This window comes from Schistocerca serialis, chromosome 4, assembly GCF_023864345.2.
Source record: "Schistocerca serialis cubense isolate TAMUIC-IGC-003099 chromosome 4, iqSchSeri2.2, whole genome shotgun sequence".
NCBI lineage: Eukaryota > Metazoa > Arthropoda > Insecta > Orthoptera > Acrididae > Schistocerca > Schistocerca serialis.
Window position 1 is genome coordinate 104557724 of NC_064641.1, and position 24986 is coordinate 104582709.

Sequence of the window (24986 nt, forward strand, 5' to 3'; positions counted from 1 at the left end):
GTTCAGCACTCCTTTTTCAGTTTCCCCTGATGACTTGTCATCGACACTTCAATTGGAGATTATTGATTTGCAAAATTCAACTTTGTTGAAAGAGAGGTACTACAACACGTTGGATTTGTCACGATGGTATCGTTCATTACAGCAAAAAACTTTTCCGAAGCTTCAGAACAATCCTGCTCAGATCATGTGCATGTTTGAATCTACGTATTTTTGTGAGCAGCTTTTCTAAGCAATGAAAAGAGTAAAAAGTAAGGAACGACCGTTTCTTCATGATGCAACAATGAAGGCCATCCTCTGCATTAAAGCTGCGAACACTTTGACGCCTGGTATTTCCGATCTAGTAATGAAAGAAAATGTCAAGCTACAGAGGCCCAATAAGTTCAGTATGCAGTTGTTTCTTATTTAAAGCATGTCGCCACGTCTTAGCAGCTAAGAGTATGAGGTTGTCGATCTTGTAAGACGCAACTGGCACATCAAAACGCTTGCCTTGCCGCCTGCCTCAGCCAGCCACGCCGGCATGCCGGCCCACTTGAATGGTCACAGCGAGCGACGCGGCTCCCTGAAGCAGGGAGCGCTCCACGGCCCACAACGGAGCCGACGAGCTGGAACAGCCGGTGCTAGGTTGTCCAGGATAGTCGTCGTCTGCAACATCTTGGTCCTCTTTGAAACGTGTATACAACTAATTTTTGTCTTATTTGTAGTGGAGTTGCCAATAGATATAATCAACATTTCAAATGTGGTGCTGTGCTGTATTCCATTTTTCAAGCAAAATTTAATGCAAATTCTGTGATCCCTCTTTTTCAAAAGTAAAAGTGAACTGAACATTTGAAAACGTGTAACATTTTCGACTCTCAACAATAAACTAAATATTCGAAACAGCTGAAAATGTAAACATACATCAAGAACAAGCTTAAAGCAAAGTTTGAAACTCAGATGTATAAAGCCTGCGAAATTGAGAAATTCCAGTTACGTTTTGATCACACCTCGTATCTATTCATGGAAGACTGTGGCAAGAAAACAAAGTGTTAAAAGAAGAATGTAACCTATAACACTAAGTGACGAGTCATCGCTGCTCTCTGTTATTGCTTATTTTTGCTGTTTTTGTTGCTGTCATTCTTTCTCTGGCTTTATAAGAGTCATTGAGTATTAACAAAAACACTGAACTCTTATATAAGATACACCCTTCCACCCACCTCAGTCCGCCCCTCATCATAGCAAATGAAACAGCTGCAAAATCAGCCATAAGTATCGTGTTGCCTCAATGTATTGCCCAATTATTTTGTGATTGGTTGAAAGATAATGCCAAAAATAATAGTGTCTACTCAGATAATTTTAAGCTACATTTCATAGTTGCTCAAAATTCTACATTCAAAAAACGCCTGTAGTTGCCATACCACATTTTTGTCACTCTTACCAGATCTGTGAAGTGTTTTCCTTTAGTTTTATTTTTATCTTTGGGAACTGGTAGCAAACAGGAGGAACAAGGCCGGGCAAATAATATTGGTGTCCTGTGTAGTAACCCTATTCTTGGAGGACATAATTTAGAACCAGGGCTGACGTTTGTGCAGAAGCTTTATCATAGAGCAAAATAATTGTTCCTTCCCAATTTTTCTATTTTCTTCTGATAGCATCTTATACAGAGCAAGTAGGTTCACATAATATTGCCCTTATTGTGGCCAACATTTGTGAAGACCTAGCTTTTAAGCATGTCCTGTGTGAATGGCAATGGTAAGACAAAGACAGGTGATGCTGTAGTAAGACAACGGGCTTACTGTCAGGACGACAGCACATAAGTACCCATCTGACCATCCAAATTCAGGCTTTTTTGGTTTCTCTAAATTGCTTATGCTAAAAACAGGAGTGGTTCCTCTCAGTCTACCATTATATCCATTCTCTGCAAACCACTGTGAAGCATATAGCAGAGCTTACTTCCCAAAGTATCACACATTAAGAATTTCTTCCTATTCCACTTGTGTATGAAGTCTAGGAAGAGTGACTGGTTAAATTCCTCTGTGTGCACTGTCATTAATCTATTCTTGTCCTTGTGGCTTCTGTGCGAGCACCAGTGTGTGTGCATGTGTGGTGGGGGCGGCTAGAATAACTTCGTGTGAGTCAAGCAAATCTTTCACCATTCATGTTATTCTTTATGTACATTCAATATCCCCTGTTAGATCTATTTTGTGTGAGCCCCTCACATTTGAGTAATATTCTGGGACGGGCTGGATCCGAGTTTTGTAAGCAATCTCCTTTGTAGACTGATTGCATTTTCCCAGACATCTACAAATGAACTGAAGTCTGCCATCAGATTTAGATAAGACTGAGCTTATGTGATAATTCCTCTTTATATATCTACCAATTGTTATACATAGGTATTTCTATGAGTTGACTGATCCCATTTCTGACCTATTGATAATGTAATAGGATATGTTTCTACATTTTGTAAAGTGTAGAATTTTACAACCTGTGAAGGAACTTACTGATATTTGCACCAGTTTGATATCTTACCAAAATCTGATTGAAAATTTGTACAGCTTTTGGATAGTACTTCTTTTTTACTTTTATACTTAAATAATTGCATCAGTTGCAGAAAGTCTGAGATTACTGTTAACCCATTACTGCCCAAAATTCTATCGGATCATTTTTTGCAAACTTTTATACATAAATACGTTACATTGAGTGATTAATTGAATAAAAAGTTGTTTTGAAAATTTTCAGTTTATTAGAACAAAAACTACAGACCATCCCATTTTTGGGACATTGGCCAAATTCCCTATCCAAATTCACAACCTTATTCTCCATGCATAATATTGTAAGAAACAACACAAACAATAAATAAAGAATGTTTTAATATTATTGAATGTCTATTCAGTATGAAATGAAGCAAAACGCCTGTCGTGTACACAAAACATTGCACCTATCACAAATTTTTGTTGTTTTTTCTTCCAGTAAGCACATCTCTTCTGTGTTTTACTGGACACAATGAAATGATTTCCTGGATCTAGTCGTACATCTGTGCTCACCCGTCCTCCCATCAATTTGCTTCCTTGTGGTCCTCTGCATTTTGGTACTGATCCTGTTTTCTTTGATAGGTAAAATATCACTATTCTCCGTCAGACATCCAAAAGTGACAGCTTCTCATTAGAGTTAGCAATTTGGTATGCACACCATGTGTTTACTACGCAGATATCTATCATCTGTGTGAATAATGGCCACCACCATTTCTTTGACCTTATCCTCGTCCTATAAAGTGATATCTGCTTGTCCAGTAGATCTACGCCACCCTTATGGGCATTGTATTCTTCAATGAGATGTGGCATTGTAACAGATATTTCCTTTTTCTTTGCCTGTGAGTATCTTTTAGTAGAACTCAGAGGAGTAATAGTACTGTAATTTGTCACTATACATACTGGTTTGTTGTCACTCCATTTCACAACCAGAACTTCGTTCTCTTTGTCAAACATGTAGTCATAGAATCCTCATTCCTTTTCTTTTGCCATTCTTTTAGAGTCAATCAAAGGACATGCATTAGCTTTCATTTTACTCTTTCCGAGTGTGATCAGAGTGTCAACAGTGGTGATAAAGTTGTCAAAGAAAAGCTTATAATTCGGATATTCTGATTCTGGAATCATGTTGGTTAGTTCATTTATTATCCTTGCACCTAAAGGCTCCTGTTTGTTGTCAGTCTTGCCGCAGTATGGCGAAAAATTATAAAGAAAGCCATTGGAACTTACAAGACACCAAATTTTATATCCAAATTTGATAGGCTTTCCCCTCAGAAACATTTTAGCTGAATGTTTGCCACAATAACGTGCCATCATTTCATCAGTTGAGAGTTCTGAATGAAATACGCCAAATTTACCAAATTCCTTTTTCAGCATTTCAAAGTACAACCTCAGTTTGTACATCTTGTCGTTTCTGTCTATTTTGGAGTTGTCATTGAGATGAATGAATCTCTTTATTTCTCGAAACCTATTACTTGACGTGGAGTTGAAGACTAAAGGAACACCGACATCAGGAGCCTGTTCGCAGTACATATTCTCTTGGGGAAGCTTATGATGACCACTCGGAAGTAGTTTGCCAATAAATGATTTTAGTTCTTCTTTGGTTATCAGAAAATTTATTTTGGTATGTTGGCAAGCATAGATTTCGCTTTGTTCAATAATAGTAACCATTAGTTTCTCTGAGAAAAAAAAAAAATCCTCAAACACCTGGGGCACTGTCTTATTTGCTAGACATTCCGCAACATAATGTTCGTTGCTCTTCCCTGGTTCACTAGTGTTTGTGTGCGTTGGTTGACATTTATATCACTTACATTTACATTTTTTTGTAGATAACTTAACACTTTCTGCTCCATCTCCTAACACTTTCCTTCTTTCGGCTTCTGGAGGTACAACTGTAGCATTAGCTTCATCTCGGCTGGTTATGAGCTCTAAAGTACCGGCTACATCTTGTACAATAGACCCATTGTTCAGTACATTTTCGTCAATGTCTTCTTCATCTGTTATTACATCTGCATCGGGTGAAATAATCGCCAATTCTACGTCATCATCTTCATCGTCACTCTCTTGACGGTTCTCTAGTTCTGCTAGAATTTCTTCAAGTGTAAGTCCACGCGGCATGTTTTTATCTTGTTGGAATTGTAAAATTCGAATAGAAAAGATGAAAAAAAGCAGATATAAAGAAAGTAAAATGCAATTCTTCTCTGTATACTACGTGAATACAAGAATAGGGCACATCAACAATAAATGATAGTGTAACATGCCATTGTCCCATTATTGGGACACATAAAATATATCTATATTGCACTTACTTGAAAAAATCTGAAGTATACTTAATCTTACACGGACATCCATATGTCCATAACAAACACGCCCTAATTTTCCTGACGTGAAGTACTTAGAAAAAAGTTATTTATTTTACATTTACAGGCATTACAGCAGTTAGTTGAACCTGCAGGTGCAACAATAAAGGCTAAAAGCTCCATTGCTTACGTAGAAATAAGTATAATATATGTGTCCCAAAAAAGGGACAACGGCCAGTAATGGGTTAATATTGTTTGGCAGATCATCAATATAGACCATGAACAGCAAGGGTCCCAAAACCATTTCCTGAAGCAGTCCAGAAGTAACTTAGTACTCAGTCAAATGCTCTTCGAAAGACAAGAAATTGATATGAAGTGCTGGTAGTATTCTGTCACTTGCGGAACTTACTGATTATCAAAATGTGACTGCTTCGATCCATTACTTTCAGGATTTCACGACTTATGTTTTGTTTTCGGAATCTGTGCTGGTTGGCATCAGGTCATTGTGTTTGAGGTACCTCTAAATTGGGACAGTACTCTCAGAACCTCCTTTGTAAAGTAGCAGTTGAATGTGGCATTCACCATTTCTGCTGTGTCAGTGTTTGAAGTGTTTCTTTGAAAAGGATACAGCCAGTTCTGTTTCGCACCATTCTCCAATCTGAGGTTGTGCTCTGTCTCACAGTGATCTTATGATCAATGAGATGGGTATCCCGAAACTTCCATTTTCCTTTACATACAAGCAGTATGTGAAGTATTTCATGTGTCCTCCCTAATTTAGCACTGTAAGACGTTAGCAACACCTCAGGTTTACATTACTTGCAAAATTATTGTGCGTGGTCTGTCAAGCTCAGTCCAGAACTCTTGTATAGACCTGTTGTGAATGTTTACAGTGTTCATCTTGTTGCTGGAAGGAGCCAGAGGTAATGTAATTTATTCTTCATTTCAGTAGAGTACTGTGTTTCCTGCACAGACCAGTTAAATGTTGTGATTTGTCTTTATTTATTTCTACTGCAGATTGAGACATGCATTCTATATTGCTTATTGCAATTTGTATTATGGTACCTAAATCTGAACAGTATTACAACATGACACCATATCGGGACAGGCATAAAATTCAGAGACCACAATGACTATACTGTTATTGAAACTTCCTCAGAAAGAAATGCCTTGCCTGTAATATATATTTCTGGGAGGGATTTTATTCAAACCAGCAGTCACAGAGCAAATCAGTGGTACCCGTACTATGCCGTCGACATGCTGATCTGCTTACTCTTTGGTGTTCTCTTCCTTAAAAAAAAACCTCAGGAAAATGTACTCGTAGTAGTGGTAAAAAACTGTGAGGTGTCATTCTACTCTACCATTATCAGTAAGATGTACAAGTGACAGAATGCTACCTACGCAACAGATATTAAAACAAAGTAGGTAATATAAGAGGAAAAGTAAACTGAGGCAGGTATTTCTTTGAGAAAAGCAGTTCAGGAAACATAATACAGTATGACGAGAACTATGAGTAGGAGGATAAAAAAATCTGCAAAAAGATAAAAGAAAAGCCAATGTACTGATTTATTAACCCGGCGAGGGTGTGGTTCAAAAAGGGTACATCAAGGATGTGGAGGGTCAAGTATTTATTGGCACTTTATAACAAAAGATGGGAATTAAATTTATGAATTATTTATTAATGAAAGGATTTTCGTAGAAATAAACACCATTAAGTGTCCAAATGCCTTATTACTTAAGGATACAGGGTACTTTTCCGGCTCAATATTATGTAAAACTCAGCACCTATTTCTTTCAGGCACTGTTTATAATGTATATGTTTTACAGATTTTTTGTTGATATCAGGTAATGCAGCACACTTTCTAAACAAATTAGAAGTATTTTGGATATTTTTTAACCTGGTTAGGATTATTTTAAAAAATTACAAAGAAATTGATGCAATTTTTATTCCAAAATGCTTCCTCAAATTGAGGTACCATTTAATCCAATGTTAAACATTTGAAGGACACCAAATTTTTACCAGATATCTACGACATGATGGCTGAGGTACTAGACCTATTTAATTCCACCTATTTGCATATTACAAGGATAAATAAATATCACATCTTACATTTTAATTTTTATAATGTTTTTCATAATAAAACTTATTTTTTCTATAATTAGTTGATTCTGCAATAAAGCTTAGGTCTACTACATAAGTATGGCTATTGGAAGTTAAAGAAAAAAATTACAGCAATGCTTTATAAACTTTAGGAAATATTTTTACCTTAATCCTAAAAAATACAACTTGCAGGAAATTGCGAATGAAGATACGAGTCCAATTAAACTGTACCTCAGAACATTCCTGGAGCATAGTCTTCATCCTGCAGCATTTCTTCATCTTCAAGCTTCCTCTTGGCATTCCTTTTAGCATTTCCTGCTTCTTTGGTAACTCGAAGAACGAATCTTTCAACTTCATGCACCTGTTGCCTGTCACATCCAAGCACTTGATCTTCCATATTAGAGCCACATTTTATGCCTAAATTTCTCAGTACTTCCAACCTTCCTATCACTCCATCATTGAAACATATCACTGCATCTAGTACACCATCTTTTAATGTATTTAGTCCTACAAAAACATTCTTGCGTAATCTTTCCCATATGCAATGGTCGAAACTTTCCTTTGTATTCTGAGTACCCCCATAAAGCCATTTACAAAGAAAAACAGGGTCACTCAGGTCTCAAAAAATTCGTTTTATTTCTTTCATAACAGGCTCAGTAAGAGAATGCTTATGATGGTATACTGGACCACTTTCTTTTGCTTTTTGGTAACCACACCGTGAATCTGCTCCTTTAGGGCAAACTCCGTGAACAGGGTGGTCATCCGTGGACAACTTATGAAAGTAGATGGCCCTTACAGCTTTTCTCATTGCCGTAACATCATTCAGAGGTGCAGTTCATGTAATGGCCAGTCCATAAGAAGGAGGTCTATTTCAGTTTCTGTGGACCTGCTTTGGCCAGACAGAGATTTTCCATCATATAGCAACTTCCCTTTCATTTCTCTTCATAGCTTCCTCAATCTCGCACCCATCCTCTTTTGCAGATATCCACAGCACTCCAGTTTTGTCACCAAGGTATCACCATAAATATTGAACTCATTAATTTATTGAAAGCTTTAGAGTCCCCATCGCCTAAGTACTTCATATATCTATGGTTATAAACGGGCACCGGCCTCTGAAATATTTTTAGAGCTCCATCACACTCCATTTACTCCACTGCAACCATCATAATTCTTAGAACACTGATGTTCAATATGTCCTTCAGTGTTACCATGGCAGGTGTGGCAGTACTTAGATAAGCATTCAACATTAACATCTTTTCCATTCTCCAGAGAAGTAGCATTTACCACACCATTCAAGGAACAATGTCCTTGATGTTGCCTTGTCCCATCAAGTGCAACAGCAATGTCCCTGGTTCCCCTAATATTTACAGTTTCTTCTACTGCACATTTCATAGACGCTTTAGACACAACCATCAAGGCACCTAAAAGTATTTTTATGTACTTGCTGAACCTACTGGGAGGAGGAGGAGGAAGGTCCGTCAAAACACACAACGTTTGAGACGCCTTTTTCCCTTTCCCTATTGCACGCATTGCATACACTAACTTCAAATTCAGATCATATGAATTATGCACAGTATTTGAAGTCATTTTCAAAGTAGATTTATTGCAGGATCTACACAGAACAACTAATTTTGATGCTAAACTCTTCCTGCTACTTTGTTGTTCATTTATTTCCAGACATCTTACACCATCACATTGTTTACATTTCGCCACTTCCTTTATCAAAGAAGATAAGATGGCCACATCAACAACTGCCAATCCACTACAAACAGAGTCATTGTTAACACAAAAATTTGAATCACTAGGAGGTGTACCATGTGGGAGTTTCTTCCCTGAAGAACAGATACATAGGTTACTTTCAAGAGTGTGGCTTGTTTTTTTTGTGAACTGTTTACCACGGAATTTCCTTCTATTGAATTTCTTGATGCGTGGCATAGTTGATATTTATTGCACAGTAATGAAATTGTACTTCCACAAATATATGTAGCCCTTCGGCAACAAACATTCAGTAACATGTGAACAAATTGCTTTAGCAAAACAAAAGTAAATACTAGCAAAGATAATCATTTAAAGATAATAGAAACCGGCACTGTTACCAATATATACAATGTATCATACATATAATCACTGGAAACAGAAAGTTCACAGTTCTTTTTTGAAACAATGCTGGTTTCTGTAACAGAAACAAAGGGGGCGTGGCGATATACATGACCATAACTATAAAAAGTTTTATATATAGGTCATTTTTCATTTGAAATCCTATAATGTATACATCAATGTAATGAGGAAAGACTATAGAATTTAATAAAGTCTACAAAATAATCATTATAAACAGCCCTTAACAATGCATATTTTTTTAAATCTACAAATCCATACATTGTCATCAGTAATTCATATTTTGTGCCAAGTATTTACAAAATAAATCTTCTTCAAAGACAAAATGAACAGTAAACTTTGACATAAGCTGTTATCATCTCTTGCCATAGCACATTGTTGGCAGAATGGAACAATGTGTTCTTGACAAATGTACTTAAGACAACCTTCACAAACATGAGGTGTCTTACAATGTCTAGCATAGGGACACTCCTGACATTTTTTTCGTACACCTTGGACCCCGGCAGTCGATTCTTGTGAAGATTCTCCACTAAATTCTCTGATTCTCTTACACAAAGTTTTTGGCAGTTAAGGTATTTCTTGACGGGCACTCATGTGTTCACTGACAAGTGTATGGCGTAGTGTTTTTATGAAATTACGACACTTTTGGTTTTTATTGTTATTTGATCGCTGAAAAATAGCAGCAGTAATGCTGGCCATATTCAATATTGCGTAGAAGACAGTCTGTGGCCCTTTTTTTGGGGGGGGGGGGGGGGGGGCGTATATCATTGAGTCGCTGATAGCTCATCTGCAACATCAACTCCATCTTTCTTAGAATTATAAAACATGTTCATCTCTGGTTTCTCTTTATCGCCTGTAAATTCATCAATTTCAGCATTGTGGTGAAGACTACACATGAGCAAAACAACTTTGTTTTTCTTTGACATATGAGAAACAAGTGTAATATCCTTTTGGGAACCAAACTTAGGTAAACAGATTTCTCTACCACAAATTTTGCAAAATTCCGGAGGGATTTGCCTCTTGTTCTTACGCACTGTTGCTACAGACTTTAGCTTGTATTCTTTCAGCACATGTGACACTAGATCATAGCTCGTAAACCACTTATCAAAAGTGACACTATGGCTTGTTTTTGAAGTGGGTTGCACCAGCCGATTCACTAATTAAAATGGATTATTACTCAGTGAAAACAGTCCTTCTGGTTGCTTCCCAGCATATATTTCAAGGTTGAAGATACAGAAATTATTTGCGCCGACGAAGGCAAATATTTTTATCCCATATTTGGCCAGTTTTGATGGAATGTATTGTCTAAATTTGCATGTGCCTCTGAATGGAAGCAGCATTGCATCTGTTGTTATATATTCTCCTAGTATATGGACTTCCTTGCAGTTTTCAATGAATATTTCAAATATCTGATGTATTGGTGCTAAGTTGTCCAGATGTTTTCTTTATTCACGTGTGGATTTATCGTCAAAACAAAGACAGTTTTGAATAAAATGAAAATGTTGCCGTGTCATTGTCAGCCGGAATATTCCAATGTCTGTTCTATCTGAAGCCCAGAGGTCAATGGTGTTCTGCCTCCCAGATCGGTAAAATCCAGCAATGTACAACAAGCCTATATAAGCCTTCAGCTCGCTCATGGTCATTTCCTTCATAAAATAGTGATTTGCAACTACTTCACAAGCTGCATTTCTGCAGTTTGCAAGTTTGTGTATTTCAAGTTTATACTAAGCGTATTATCATTGCAAAACAGACTCCAGCATTCAAGCTCTGCCTTTCCTAATCTTGCCACTAAACTCATGCCAGGTACCTGCCTGATGATATTTTCAGAACGGGTCCGAACTTGTTGAGGTGGATTTTTGCACCACTTGGATCCATCTTTACCAAAATAAAATGAACTGTGTACCTGATTTTACAATCGCTCAGCTAATTCCGGTAACACAGTATTGTGGGCAGAATTTTCTAGCTCATGTAGTGGTATTGGTATATTACCTTCTTTGTCACTGCCTTCAATTGCATCTTACTCAGTTCCACTACTGTCACTGCGCTCACTTACACAATCTTCATTTTCACTGACATCTGTCATAAAGTCGTTTTCACTGTCTGATAATTCCGCCAGCCAATGACGTATATGCTCAGCTTCCCTTTCTTCGTTGTCCATTTTGACTAAATAATCAGCAAACACAAGACATTCATGAAAAAAGAAAAATTGGAAAATGGCACAACTTTATGGTTGTGGTTGTGGAAGGGTCAAAAATACCTTCTTACCATTTGCACTCGTGTATCTCCTTTCACAGATGGAAGCCAGGAGAGTGTGTGCACGCATTAGGGAGGAGAGATCAATAATTACATCTACTGTGAACTTCGACAGTGTGCAACTGTACAACAAAGAACTGCCAGCAAAACAAAATGAGCAGGGTAAAATTGACCCTACCACATCCTCACTGGGTTAACATTGAAATCAGTAAGGGGAAACTGTAACTGCTTCTATGTGTGTGTGTCTGTTACAAAAAACTGGAAAGAGAACACAGAACATTTGTTAATTCCAATAACATTACAAGGAATTGTCACTACTCATCAGTAGTTTGCAGATAATGTAGTTGTCAAGAACACAACCATCTCAAAGGTGATGCACAAAATGTCTTGCTTCTTACTGATAAGCAAGGATTTCAGCAGCATTGCTCATATCAAGCTGAACACTCCAACACAATGCATACTATTTTGAAAACTGCAAACAGAAGGATTTCACAGCTCATTGTTTCCAAATGAAATTTGCAAAACATATCATTAATGACTGGCAAAGGACAGAAAATTATATAAATGAAACTGATAGAAGATGAACCATAAATATTGTGTCACTTTCATGTACTACCTGTAATTTTTGCATATATCTTGCTAGAAAAGTCATAAAATTCAAGAAAAGTATTTTTTGTAGTTGCATAAAGTCAAGATACATTTAAAAGTACCTCCTCTTTTTTAACTTACTTCTAAAGAAACTTTCCAAAATTTTAGTTTCTGGAAACATTTTTGTGTTACCAAATAGTGACTTTTACATCTTCTCACACCTTCCCTCCCCTTTTTCCTTCTACTTCCCTTGACCTGTGTAGGGGTTTCAATACTTCAGAACTGAGCCTGGAAAAACAAGTGCCTGTTGTTTTCACCTACAGTATGTAATTCCTCTACTGTTTTGCAACTGCATATTCCAGGTGTGAAAACTACTTTCCGCACCGCACCTGTTTTTCATGGGAACAAGAGGATTGGTTGAAGTAATCTTAGAACATTATGTCCTGTGTCTAAGGAGGTTGGTGGTGTGTGATGTCTGTATGGAATTCAAAATAATATTTGCAGAGGTGGCCTCTCAAATCCCCAACTTGAATGAGACTCTCTCACACATTAGTCTTTACCATTGTTTCACTGTCTCTGTTCCTTACAAAACAGGATTAACAGAAGATGTTGGGGACGTTCAGATAGCTACTACATTCATCAGTGGTTTATGTAGTCAAAGTAAGAGTGTCATAGATATACTCGGCAAGCTCCGGGAGGAAACCTTAAACAGAGTTATTCTGCCGAAAAAGTGAAACGCCCATCTTCTTATAGATGCCGAGGCATGTTGCCTCATGTTTTACCACCATTTCTCCACTGCTCTTCTTACTTCATGGCAACAGTGGAGTTCAGGATAAAATACTTGGATGAGATGTTTATATATCGAAAGTAATTTATTTTCACAGGATCCCCCATCCCCTCAAAAAGTATATGAAATCATCACGCCAAATTGCTATGCATCAAACAACATAAGAAATCTGCTTGAATGAGTAAAAGCTGTAAATAATTGGTCAAATAATTGTGCATTAACAACACTAGTATATGTGAAATGGGGAAGGATTCACTAGTGAACAATAATTTGTTGATTCTTAGTGGACTGGAGTTTGTATGTGAAGCAGTTTGGTAGAATATTGTTACTGGAATATTGTTAGAGATTGTTGGGAGGAGCTGTATACCTTGTGAACCAACTTTGGAAGGGAAGGGAGCACTTTAAGAGCTTGTATTTTTATATTTAAGGAAACAGATAGATGCCCTGAAAAAATGTAAGTATCCTAATATTTTATAGAGAGACCCCTTCTGACTGTAGATTTTGATCAACTTTTTCAGGCTACCATATTCTTCTAATGAATCATTACCTGCAAGTTTTATGTTAAGACTGATTCATGTTCTTCAGATTGCTCAATATTTTGCAGGTTCTGTTGATGAGTATATTAAAAGATTAAGAAGCTACTGTAGATATTTACTTGTGTACACTGTTCCTGTAAATACACCAATGGAAAAAATCACAGCACCACAAAAATAATTAATGTAGAGTAATGAAATTTTGGGACTATCTTTGTCTAGGTAACATATTTAAGTGATTACATTGCAAGATAATAGGTTAATGTAAGTGCGAGATAAGCCATTCCAAATCTGAACTGCTGGTGCATTAATAACAAGTGTAACCATTAGAATGTTGAATGCAGGCATGCAAATGTGCATGCATTGTGTTGTACTAGTGCTGAATGTCAGTTTGTGGGATGGCATTCCGTGCCTGTTGAACTACATTGGTCAATACAGCGGCATTTAATACTGTTTGTGGACGACACTGAAGTTGTCATCTGATGATGTCCCATATGTGCTCGATTGGAGACAGATGTAGTAATCGAGCAGGCCAGGGCAACATTTCGACACTTTGTAGAGCATGTTGGGTTACAACAGCAGTATGTGAGCGAGCGTTATCCTGTTGGAAAACACCCCACGGAATGGTGTTCATGAATCGCAGCACAACAGGCTGAATCACCAGACTGACATTCACATTTGCAGTCAGAGTGTGTGGGAAAACCATGAGAGTGCACCTGCGGTCATATGAAATCAAACCACAGACGATGATTCAAGATGTAGGTCCAGTGTGTCTAGAATGCAAAGAGGTTGATTGCAGGCCCTTAACTGGCCTCCTCTTAACCAAAGATGGCCGTCACTGGCACTGAGGCAGAACCAGCTTTCATCAGAAAAAACAACAGCTCTCAACCCTACCTTCCAATGAGCTCTTGCTAAACACCACTGAAGTCTCAAATGGAGGAGGTTTGGTATCGGTGGAATGCGCGCTACAGTGTGCCTGGCTTGGAGCTGTCATTGAAATAACAGTTTGTAACAGTTCATTGTGTCACTGTGGTACCAACTGCTCCTAAAATTGCTGCTGCAGATGCAGTACTGTGCACCAGAGCCATGTGCCAAGCACAGTCGTCTTCCATCTTGGCAGTGCCACATGGCCATCTAGAGCCCAGTCTCCTTGCGACTGTACATTCTCATAATCACCACTGCCAGAAATCATGTACAGTGGCTACATTGCTGCCAAGTCTTTCTGCAATATCACAGAAGCAACATCAGCTTCTCATAGCCCTATACATGACCTCGTTCAAAGTCAGTGATGTGTTAATAATAGCGTCTTTGTGGCCTTAAAGGCATTCTTGACTAACATCAATTCACTATGTCCAATCTCAAAGGTAGCTAACCACTCATGACTGTTATAGCGTGTATTTAAAGAAAATCTTATCTGCATCATTAACAGTGGTGCTACTAGCGCCACTCTTATACCACTGTTGCCATGTTGAATAATCATCTATCAGTTGCAGAAACACGCCTACCAGCTTTACATTCACTTACATGTGGACTGGCTGTTATATCTCGAACCCCTCTAGATCTAACACAATTGTTTTTCTTGTTTGCCATTTGTTTCAGTATTTTGCCTTGTTTCAGTATTTTGCCTTCCTTTCCAAAAATGCTATTGTAGTTACAAATTTCAGTAACCTCTCTGTTTAATTGTATGTAGTAATTGTGTTTAGATCGTGGGGTTGTTAATATGCTTTCATTTATAAATTTTCTCCTGAGTAACAGTGGAGCATTCAGTCATTATACCAAAGAATTTTGTTACAATTTACTGGTAATAGGTATTATGCCCAGCTGCTGTTTTCATCACTTTTCATCCATAAAGTGTAGTACTGTGAATCTGCTCTTCCATATGTGTCCTTGAAACTTGCTCCACCGATATGCTTATTTCCTGTCATTCACCTAACCCCAAAAATTATATTTATCTCTGATGTTCTCGTGAATTTTGCTGATAGAATGAAACTGTGAAGTTAGACTAGAAGTCAGATTTGTATCTGAACATCTGCTAGCAATGACTTGAGCTGTCCAGAGTGTCAGTCTGTCAGTACTGTTTCCACTCCTAGTCGCCAGACTCGAGGCAGATCTGCCACACACTTTATTGGACTAGCATCACTGGGAGAAAGGACTTACCAGAGAATAACATAGTTACATAGTAACAGTTGTTTCAGAACATCCAGCAGTGTGCCGCATCTATTGAAACTGAGATTGATGACCCCGACCCCCCCCCCCCCCCCCCCATCTCCTAATTTTCTGTGTAGCAATATTTCAATATTTTGAAAACACTATATCATTCACTCATGTTCCTGATGCACAATGTGTGTTCACTTGAGGAAGGTGTTTTCTGTATTACTGTGTTCTTAGAATATTCCGCTGAATGTTGGGGGGGGGGGGGGGGAGGCGTACAATAAGATGGGCAAAACACTGTAGTCTCTATGAAATGTTGTTTTTGAAACAAGTAAAATAAAGTGATGGAAATATGTTTTTCAGAAAGCGCTTTTACTCCAGAAATATGACATTCTTTTTGAAATGTAGGTGATTTTTCTATTTACATTGTATGTTGTGGAATCATTTAAACAGAACACTGGAATACGTCATGACATAAAATTGAACCCCAGGCAGGGACCAGTTCTAGGGCATTTCAATAATTGCATATAGAAGAAGAAATGCTAAGTTATTCATATATGCTATGCATTTTCAGAGAAGTATGTGCTTGCAGTTTCATGTTTTCTGAATATTATCTGATGGGATGTCTGCTTAACTTATTGTTTTTGTAGCAGTTAGACTAGTAACAGAAAACTGTTTGACTGTATAATTAATGTGTAGTAATACATGGGTTGCCTGTTTAGTTTATATAGCTCATTGCATGACCCTTAACTTTCTGCATACACAACACTCATTTGCTTCAGCACCACTGTTTCTTGTTGCTGGTACTGCATTGTTGGCTAACATGATTTTAGTGTAGTGTTCGTTATAGTTTATTTGTTCGCATACCAGTATTTTGATAGTAAAAGACACTGCCAGTTTTATTCTCTAATTTCATTATAATTGTCACCCAAAAACAAAATAACTTAATACAACATATTTCATTGAAATACTATCCACAGTTACATTTTTTTCTGGAAAATATGTACATAGTATCATCTATAATCGCATTCATTGTTAAAAATCTGGACTTCCTTGTTTTACTCTCCTGTTGCTATTTCTTTGTTTTGCACTCCCAAAGGAAACCGTGAAAATAAAATTAAATCATTTAGTATGAAATTCGAATAAATATCCAGTATACTACCTTCCCGCCCCACCCCCAAATAAATAAATATATAAAATAAAAGACTGCATTTTTCAGGTGTATATCCTTTCACCTATGTCAAAAACCATGACTAAATGAGAATAGGAAAAATAAAAGTACTTATTGATTCATTGTTGAAACATAAGAGTCATAAGCATGCCACATCTATCAGAAAAAATGGCAAAGGAACTTCAGAAGGTGTAAACAGGAAGGACAAGTAATGTAGTCATCAGCTGTTCAGTGACTTTCCTGATTAAACCTTGTGAAGTCCTGCTTCCATTTGACTTCTTTTTGTTCCTTCCCAGATGAATGAACGCCAGAGTCTAAGATCTAATAAACTTTAGGATGTGCTTGTTGATTGCTTTCAATTTAAATGCATAAGTGTGTTCTGTTTTTCTTGTTCTCCTTTTTTATCATTATTCAGTTGACATTAGATAAACAATAATATCTGTTACGATGACATTAACTTACACAATAGTGAAAATACTGTGGCATAAAATATATGGTTGTACGGGTAGCTTGTTATGCATTAGTTGTGCAGATATTTACCATTTTGCAACTCTTAACACTAATGCTACTCTGTGAGAGTAAATCTGTATCTTCTGTTGAAAGTTAATCAAGTACGTTCGTGGATATCTTAATTGTGAAATTGAAGGGTTTCTATGGGATTTTCAAATCTCCAGGTCGTGTTATCAGAATTAAAATTATCGGCAAGAAGCCTTTCAAGGAAAGCTTTTTAACATTCATTCACAAAAAAAAAGTGAAGTGTTATTCTTTAAGTCGAGGTTTAATTACGAATGCAAAAAATGCCTTTGTTAACAGTATGTGAGTGTCTAGATTGAAATAAAACATGTTCATCATGTTTTAGTACTGATCTTAAGCTTTAGATTTACATGTACTGTTCAGAAAGAAATTGAAAGTTATAGTTGCTGACAAGGGGTAAAGGGAAAAGACCTTCCCAGAACACTTGTGCGTCATAGGTAACCATTGTTATTTTTCCAGTGATTTTCACCCAAGTACTTCTTCAAATAATTATTTACTTTGCTTCAAAATTTTATCACAGCAAGTATTGCAGTCCTTTCAACAGATGTTCCTCCCCAGTACAGCCCACCTGAGACTAGGACTTTATTTGCTTTTTATTTTTCTTCTTTGCTTGAACAGGCTATTACTTTTAAACCCACGCTCACGCTTCCTCGCATCTTTTTTTTATGTCTTATATTTTTGCAGGCTCAGTCAAGAAACTTTTCCCTTGCCAGCGCTGCGGTAAGGTGCTGTGCTCGAAAGCGAGCTTGAAACGACACATGGCGGACAAGCACGCTGAGCGCCAGGAGGAGTACCGATGCGTGATCTGCGAACGGGTGTATTGTTCGCGCAACAGTCTCATGACCCACATCTACACCTACCACAAAACGAGGCCTGGAGAAGTCGACATAAAGTTCTATTAGAGAGAGAGAAAGAGAGAGAGAGAGTGAGGGGCGCGCCCTCCCACACCCAAAACTATAAACACTTTTCTCCCTCGGAAAAGGTATCTTGTTTTGTTGTAACAGATTCTGTTCTTCCAAGTGGCAGATAAGAAGTCTCTCACTACGTAGGAACACCTTATGACGTGCAGGCTGATGAGCTGTTTGGCTTTAGTGGAGAATTTAACCTCCTTCTTTGGCTTTGAATAATTGTATTCTCCATTGTGGCATTGCATATTGATTGCAGAACAGTTAAAATCATTACCTTTTAATGCTTTCCTTCTTATTTTGTAACATGAGTATTGCTTTTCACTCTCAGTAGTGTCTCCAATATAATCTTGAAAGAATGCTCAGACACATATTTTTGCTCCGAAAGTAAGCTGTTTGTGATATGTGTATATAAGACTTCTTGTCTGCTGCCTCCTTCCCATCTCTCTCAAATATTTGTTATAAACATAATCTTTGCTTAATGCATTTAAAAATGTGAATGTCTTTAAAAGTTTCTCTCTCTTCTTTTTATATATTTTTTCTTTTTTAGTGCATGTTGCCACAAGCTTTTTTGCTCTTACATTTCCTTTGTAATATGATGTTATTGCCCATCTCATAATATTCTCAAAACAATGTTGTGTTACCTGCAGATTGCAGTGCTACAGTAATCTCAAGGTCACAGATACCACAGTTCTTTGTTTGGTCATTCTTTGAAAATGCAAGCACGGTAAAAAAGGAAACAAAACTGCACTGCTGTAATAGAATTATTCTGATATTATGAATGCAATGAAACATTTAGTGCATTTAGTATGGTATCTACTCAGGGCATTCTCTCGCAACTATCAGGCTTTCATTTATAAAAACTTTTCCAGTTTTAATCAATTATATATAGTGTGAACAAAAGTTATCTCAGGTTTCTTTTTCCATTAGTGGTATTGCTGATGGATTATGTGTTTGAAGATATGTGCAAAAATCAGTGACCACTCATAATGCGCCAGTATATAAAATTTTCTTAATTGTAGCTTCTGTGTGTAAATGATGTGGAGAATCAGTGAGCACTTACAAAAGTGTAATGCACCAGTGTAGTCATCACTTTTAACCGTAGCTGTTGTGTGTGTGTGTGTGTGTGTGTGTGTGTGTGTGTGTCAACTATAAAAGAATAAAACCCTTATCTCGCTTTTTATCAGTTCCAGATTCTGGCAAGTAAGCCCTAGGGTGATCTTGTTTCTGTGGTTACAGAAATTTCTCTCTCAGATTAATTTTTGATTAGCATATGAAGTTTCACCTCTCAGCTGTTATTGCTTATGTTGTACGTGTAATATTTCATTAAAGTGTGTTGTACATAGTAATCCCTTCACTTATTCTTCGCAGTTAATTGACCACTGTACCTAGTACAGTATCTGACTGATGGTTTTAACAAGTGCCAAAAAGCATATGTAAAATACTGTACTGTGAATATACAGAGTGAGGCACTAATTTTTCACCTAGACAGATAGTGATCAGTGACTCATGCAATAGATATCAGTCCATTTCTGCAATTTTGTTAATCACTTAGAAACGGGCAGCAATTTCTCTCAACAGAATTTTGCACCATCCTGTTGATTGGCAGTCTTGCATGTGTGTCATACTTTACCAATGTTTAAAGATTTTTGGAACCAAAAAGACAGAATATTGTTGAAAGTCAGTCAGTCTGACGAAGAGTATCTTGTTTCGACAATTCTTGTTTTGATAAAGAGTGCTGCAAAGATCAACGTATTAGGTGCCCTGGTGGTGCAAGTTATTCTCATCAAATTTCAAGGCAGCACACCGTTCTAACGGCTGCAACAGCAACATAAATATCAACATAGTCAATGTAGTTTTAGTCTGTAATTTCTAACTGGGTCTGCTGAAGAGCTATATCACTAATGGGGTAGGTTTGATAATCCAGTCCCAAAAGGTACCACAGTATCTATTAGAAAAAGTGGCGCTCGAATTTTGTAGGTTAGCGAAGTTACATCTTCTGGCTCATTAGCCCCTACCACTATTGTCTAGTTGAAAAGAGATTACAAATATCTTTAACGAGTCAGAAGTAATTTCAGGTGAAAAAGTTAGATGCTTGCCCTGTATACCTCATGATGATAATGCAATAATACTTCACAAATATATATATTTCCCTTGTATTGCACTATTCATATGGACACCTTGCAGTATCACCAACTCCACACTGTTATAGTCTGAAACAAATTCTATTTCTGTCCCATATTTAACCTGATGTAATAAGCCAATGATGGCATTTTCCGAAAGGCTCTTTAATGAGGCTGGGTGCATTGCAGGTGGCAGCAGTGGAGGTGGCACGGGCTCACAAGTCCAGCAGTTCCGCATTCCCCCGCCAACGGCGGGTGGCATCAACGAGCCGCAGGAGTGCCCCTACTGCCGCCGCACCTTTTCCTGCTACTATTCCCTCAAGCGACACTTCCAGGACAAACACGAACGCTCGGACCAGCTGTACGTGTGCGAATTCTGCCAGCGCCGCTACCGCACCAAGAACAGCCTGACGACACACAAGAGCCTGCAGCACCGTGGCTCCAGCGGCATGCTGAAGCGCTTCCTCAAGACCTCCTCAGCCCTCCATGGCATTCTGGCTGTCCCGCCACCCCCGCCGCACCTTGCACAGTAGCGGGCTGTGCCCTGAGCTCGTGTAGGCGCCTCGTTAACATGCTGCTGGTCAAGAAGGGAAATTTTTTTCTTCATTTATTATTTTCTTTTTTGAGGAACTGGAAGGTGGAATATTGTTGTCCCTTGTTACATTTGTAGCCACCGAGTTAATACGTGTTCTTCTTTTTTAAACTTTCATACATTTCGTCAGTTCCCACATTGTAAATCGTCATCCTCAGGTTGTGGTTGTTGTCTATTTTTGCGTCATGTGTAAATGTAAAATATTACATTCTTGTGAAGATTTCTCAGTATTGTTCATGAGAACAAAATTTGGAACTGTAGTAGTATGCTTGAAGGTGTTTGTTTGCCAGTATTTTAATATCGGGTGATGGGATGACCGACCACTTGTACGCTCTGTACTTAAAGTGTGTTACAATATTTTTGAAACTGATGCTATTTGTGGACAAGGGATTGTAAAAGAGCAAACTGAGGTAGTTCAAATGTAAGGAAGGTGACTGGAGAAAAAGATTTGGCATTGGATTGTGAAATTTTAATTTATTGCGAATATTAGAGCCAGAAGATCAAGTATGGGTAAGTGTTATACCGATCTTATCTGGTAAAGCTGGATCTGATGGGACTGTCAAAATTACATTTCATTAATTTCATTTATATTTACAGTACACATGGAAAAAGTCTGCAGTCATGTAAAGATATAGTCAGCACACGAGCTGTGGAATCTGTGAAGCACCCGATTAAACATAATCCATTGTCATTTTTTGGTCACAAATTCTAAATAGTCAATCATTGTAAGTGCAATTACTGTGGCTTAATAGCATTAGCAGTTCAGTACCTTAATGATTTCCAAACTGATTTCATTGGTCTTTTAATAGGTGTTCTATATCATTGTGATTGCTGTCTCCATTATAAGTCGTTTATGAAATGTTCTTTATAATTTCTTTCATTTGAGACCTCTTCCGTTCTTCCTTGGTGAGTCTTTGTTGAGAACTTAATTTGAAGTTCAAATTTATTCAAAAAAGTTAATCTTCTTGATCCTGGATGATATTTATATGGAGTATTAGTATTGATATAGTTCAAAATTGTCAGAGTTTCTCCATTTTTGTGATTATTTCTAACAGCTTTTTATTGATGTTTTAATTCTCTCAAGGACTGATATGTCAGCACTAATTCTTCTTACTTTGAGACTGACATTTATATCAGGCTTCAAATTACACTGTACAGTATGGATAAAAGATCTCCTTAGCTGATGGAAGTGGCACACACACATGCTGAAAGATGCCACTTTCTTTCATCTTCCAGACGAGACAGGACAGATTCAGAGGAAAGTGACTTCTCAGTTTAGGCATGAAAACCTATATTTGCTTGGAGAATTTAGCAGTTCTTCACTTGCAATAATTCTTTGTGTGGAACTGCCTGACATGATCATCTTGAATCTTAGACCACACATTGATTGGTATCCATTATTGTTTTACATACTTAACAATGACAGCAGCTAGTGGGTACTGTCTGATGTAAACACTGCACCACTACCACATCTGGATGATTGTGTCATAGTCACAACATTTATGATACTTAAGATTTGTCACCCATGCTGTGCAAAGATCTCAACACACACGCACACGCACTCACCAACCTCTAAAAGTTGGATATTTTATAGCAGCAGCATTTTAAACCTATCATTATGCGTGTAAATGTAATTGCCAGTTGATATTATTCTTTGTTTTTCCCTGTAATGACAAAGTGTTTAGATAATGTCATCTACAAGCAGTTTTTTTTACTATCAAAGCTTTAATGCCACGGCTGTTAATAATTATTGCCTTCGTAATTTAGAGCGATATAGAATACGTGCAGTTGTTAGAGATTGTTGGAGGTTTCTGCTGATACATTGATCTCATTCAGTTGATACAGAAGTCAATGAAAAACCAGGCACACATTCTATTACTTTGAGGGGTTATAATGGATTTAAGGAGTTACAATTAATTGTAGTATTAACCAGCTTAATTGTCTCTAATAGCCTAATCTTTGAGGAAAATTCAAGCTCTAACCTTTTTTCTTTATAAAAGTACAAGTTTTTAGTTTGACCTCGTGTAGAGGTTGTTGCGTTTTCTGTAATTACATGTATACGGTTCTGTATTGTGTTGGCTGTTATTTACATTTGAGTTCTGTGTATGCACAGTTTTACAATACGAGCATAGCTTTGTTGTGTACAACTGTTCTTTCTACTAGTAATATTAACACAATGAGGAAATTTGCAAAAATTGGTAATAACAGTAGAAGACAGAAAACACACAGGTGAAGCATGATGGAATACTGTCAGAGAGATGAGTTCTTTTGGGAATCTTTTATTCCATATGCATAGGCAATGATATTTATTTTGCACAATTTGTCGTGACCAAACCAAAAATTCCATGATGTTATTTGCTACTAATAACTGTAACAATTTCAGTTAATTGTGACTAAAATTATGTGGAATTGCTGTCGCTGTATCAGTGAATCATTTATTGTAGAGTGAATTGTTTCAGAACTATTTAATTTGATTCTCTATTAGGTTTGTTGAACAATGCACTGTATTGAGTGAAAGCAACAAAACACTTGCTAATCTACAGCTCTTATATGAGCTGTTCATCATGAATCAACATAATGCGAGTGTAATCATTTGACAGTTCCATCAGTGATCCTTATTTTCACCAGTGGATTAGAATTGTTTTGGCAGGGGAAGGCAGTATCTGTTTACGGTACTGCTAGAGATCAGAACTGCTGAGGTAGAATGACGACGTCTCAGAACTAGAAGACCTGTTTGCATTGCTGGATAATCTGAATTAAATTTTATTCGTGACGTTAAATGTAGGGAAGGACAATAAAGAATCATTTGCTTAATGAACTTTGGTTACAGACCGATGGACAAAATTCGGTGTGAAAAACTGAAAATTACCTCAATTAAAACTGCAGTGGGAGCTTGCACTGAGCAAGCAACATATTTAAAACAAACCGATAATTCTGAAAAGTACAAAATATGATAAATATTGCTCATTGGTGTACAAAACTGTAATTTTTTGATTAAAGTTTACTTATAATTTTGTCTTCATAAGTAACTAAATATATATGATTAAAATTTTAAATCTAAAGTAGTTGTAAGTTTTTGACTGAGAAAAATCAGGTATTTAATTCAGATTTTTCTAAGCACAGTACTATTTTCAGAGACTCGTCACACTATTCGCAAAAGTTTGTTGTGGCTAAATAAATAATTATCCTACGTACATATCTACTGCCATCTCAGCTGCCACCTCAGTGACACTACAAGTACAAAATATACATTATTTTTAAGTAGCATATTTTCAATTTGTGAGTGCATGTTACATGTAATGGTTTTATGTATACTATTGAAAAGGATCCTATTATGTAAAATCAGCATTTATACATCCTAATATTGAATTTACTTGATGAAGGTATTTACTCATGTTGAAGCAAAAATTAATCCCATCTCTCCCTCCTTCCTCCCACTTTCCAAACAGAATGTAGCTTAAACAAGAAATAGTTCAAATTTTGATAAATCGGACAATTTTAGCTGTCTTTAAGATACACCCCTCACTTCCACTTCAAACACATTCCCATTTGCACTTGAAGTTAACATTATCAGTCAGATTTCTATAATCAAAATTTGTTGGTGTAATAAATTTAGACTTATTCATGATATTCACCAGCTTGTTGAAGCTGTGAATAACATGCAGATACATGCATAGAATCAGTACCCCTTGCTCATTAAACTTCCAAACCGACAATGTGGACTGCTCTCATACATAACACAGATTTATTCTTTGCTATAAAAGCATAATGAATATTATAATCACAATTTAAACATGATGTCAACTGTTCCTTTGCATTATAATACTTATAAGAGCATTTCGATAAATGGAGAATTTTTGCTGCTCTTTCCTGCATTTCATTTTGGGCTTTGTACGTTATACTGTGGTCACAGTAAATACCTCATCAGTAAATGATATACTTGGATACCATGGCAAATACTGCCATTTGTCTTGAACTCCTTTTATTGAATCACCTCGACACCTTTATAAATTGCCATGGTAAAGGCCACAAAATATTTATTTTAAAATCATTGTTAAGCTTGTGGGTAACACTGGGTGTTTTTCGTTATTAAATAGATGATTAGAAGGCTAGGGTAGACTATAGACATAAAGAATATTTGTAAAATGGTGTACATTTTTATTTGTTATTGTAAGCAACATATTCACAGTAAAAGCACTGAAGTTGTTGTCCCAAGGATAATAATTTTGACAGAAATCATTTTTTAAATAATCTTTATAAGTGTTTCCTTTCAATTATACTACGCCTACAAATTCCTATTGTGTTAATGGAGCTGCCAGTATCAATATTTCATTA

At 37.0% G+C, this 24986-nt stretch overlaps 2 protein-coding genes across 2 annotated transcripts in view; both read left to right on the top strand.

The window, feature by feature from the left end:
* The window catches only part of LOC126474009 (broad-complex core protein), a 163929-nt gene extending 143563 nt beyond the window's left edge, over positions 1-20366 (top strand). Inside the window, exons 6-7 of the transcript XR_007586555.1 lie at positions 17716-18013; positions 20249-20366. The gene's annotated coding sequence lies outside the window, so the exon portion shown is untranslated. The remainder of the gene's footprint in view (positions 1-17715; positions 18014-20248) is intronic.
* LOC126474293 (broad-complex core protein isoforms 1/2/3/4/5-like) lies at positions 20203-20762 on the top strand. The gene has a single exon (XM_050101758.1). It carries the CDS (start codon positions 20203-20205, stop codon positions 20590-20592), a length of 390 nt encoding a protein of 129 aa, XP_049957715.1. The 3' UTR covers positions 20593-20762.
* Positions 20763-24986: the final 4224 nt, after the last annotated feature.

Excerpts from the sequence above, each read along its gene's own strand:
- LOC126474293 (XM_050101758.1), top strand. The coding sequence starts at position 20,203 with ATGGCATTTTCCGAAAGGCTCTTTAATGAGGCTGGGTGCATTGCAGGT.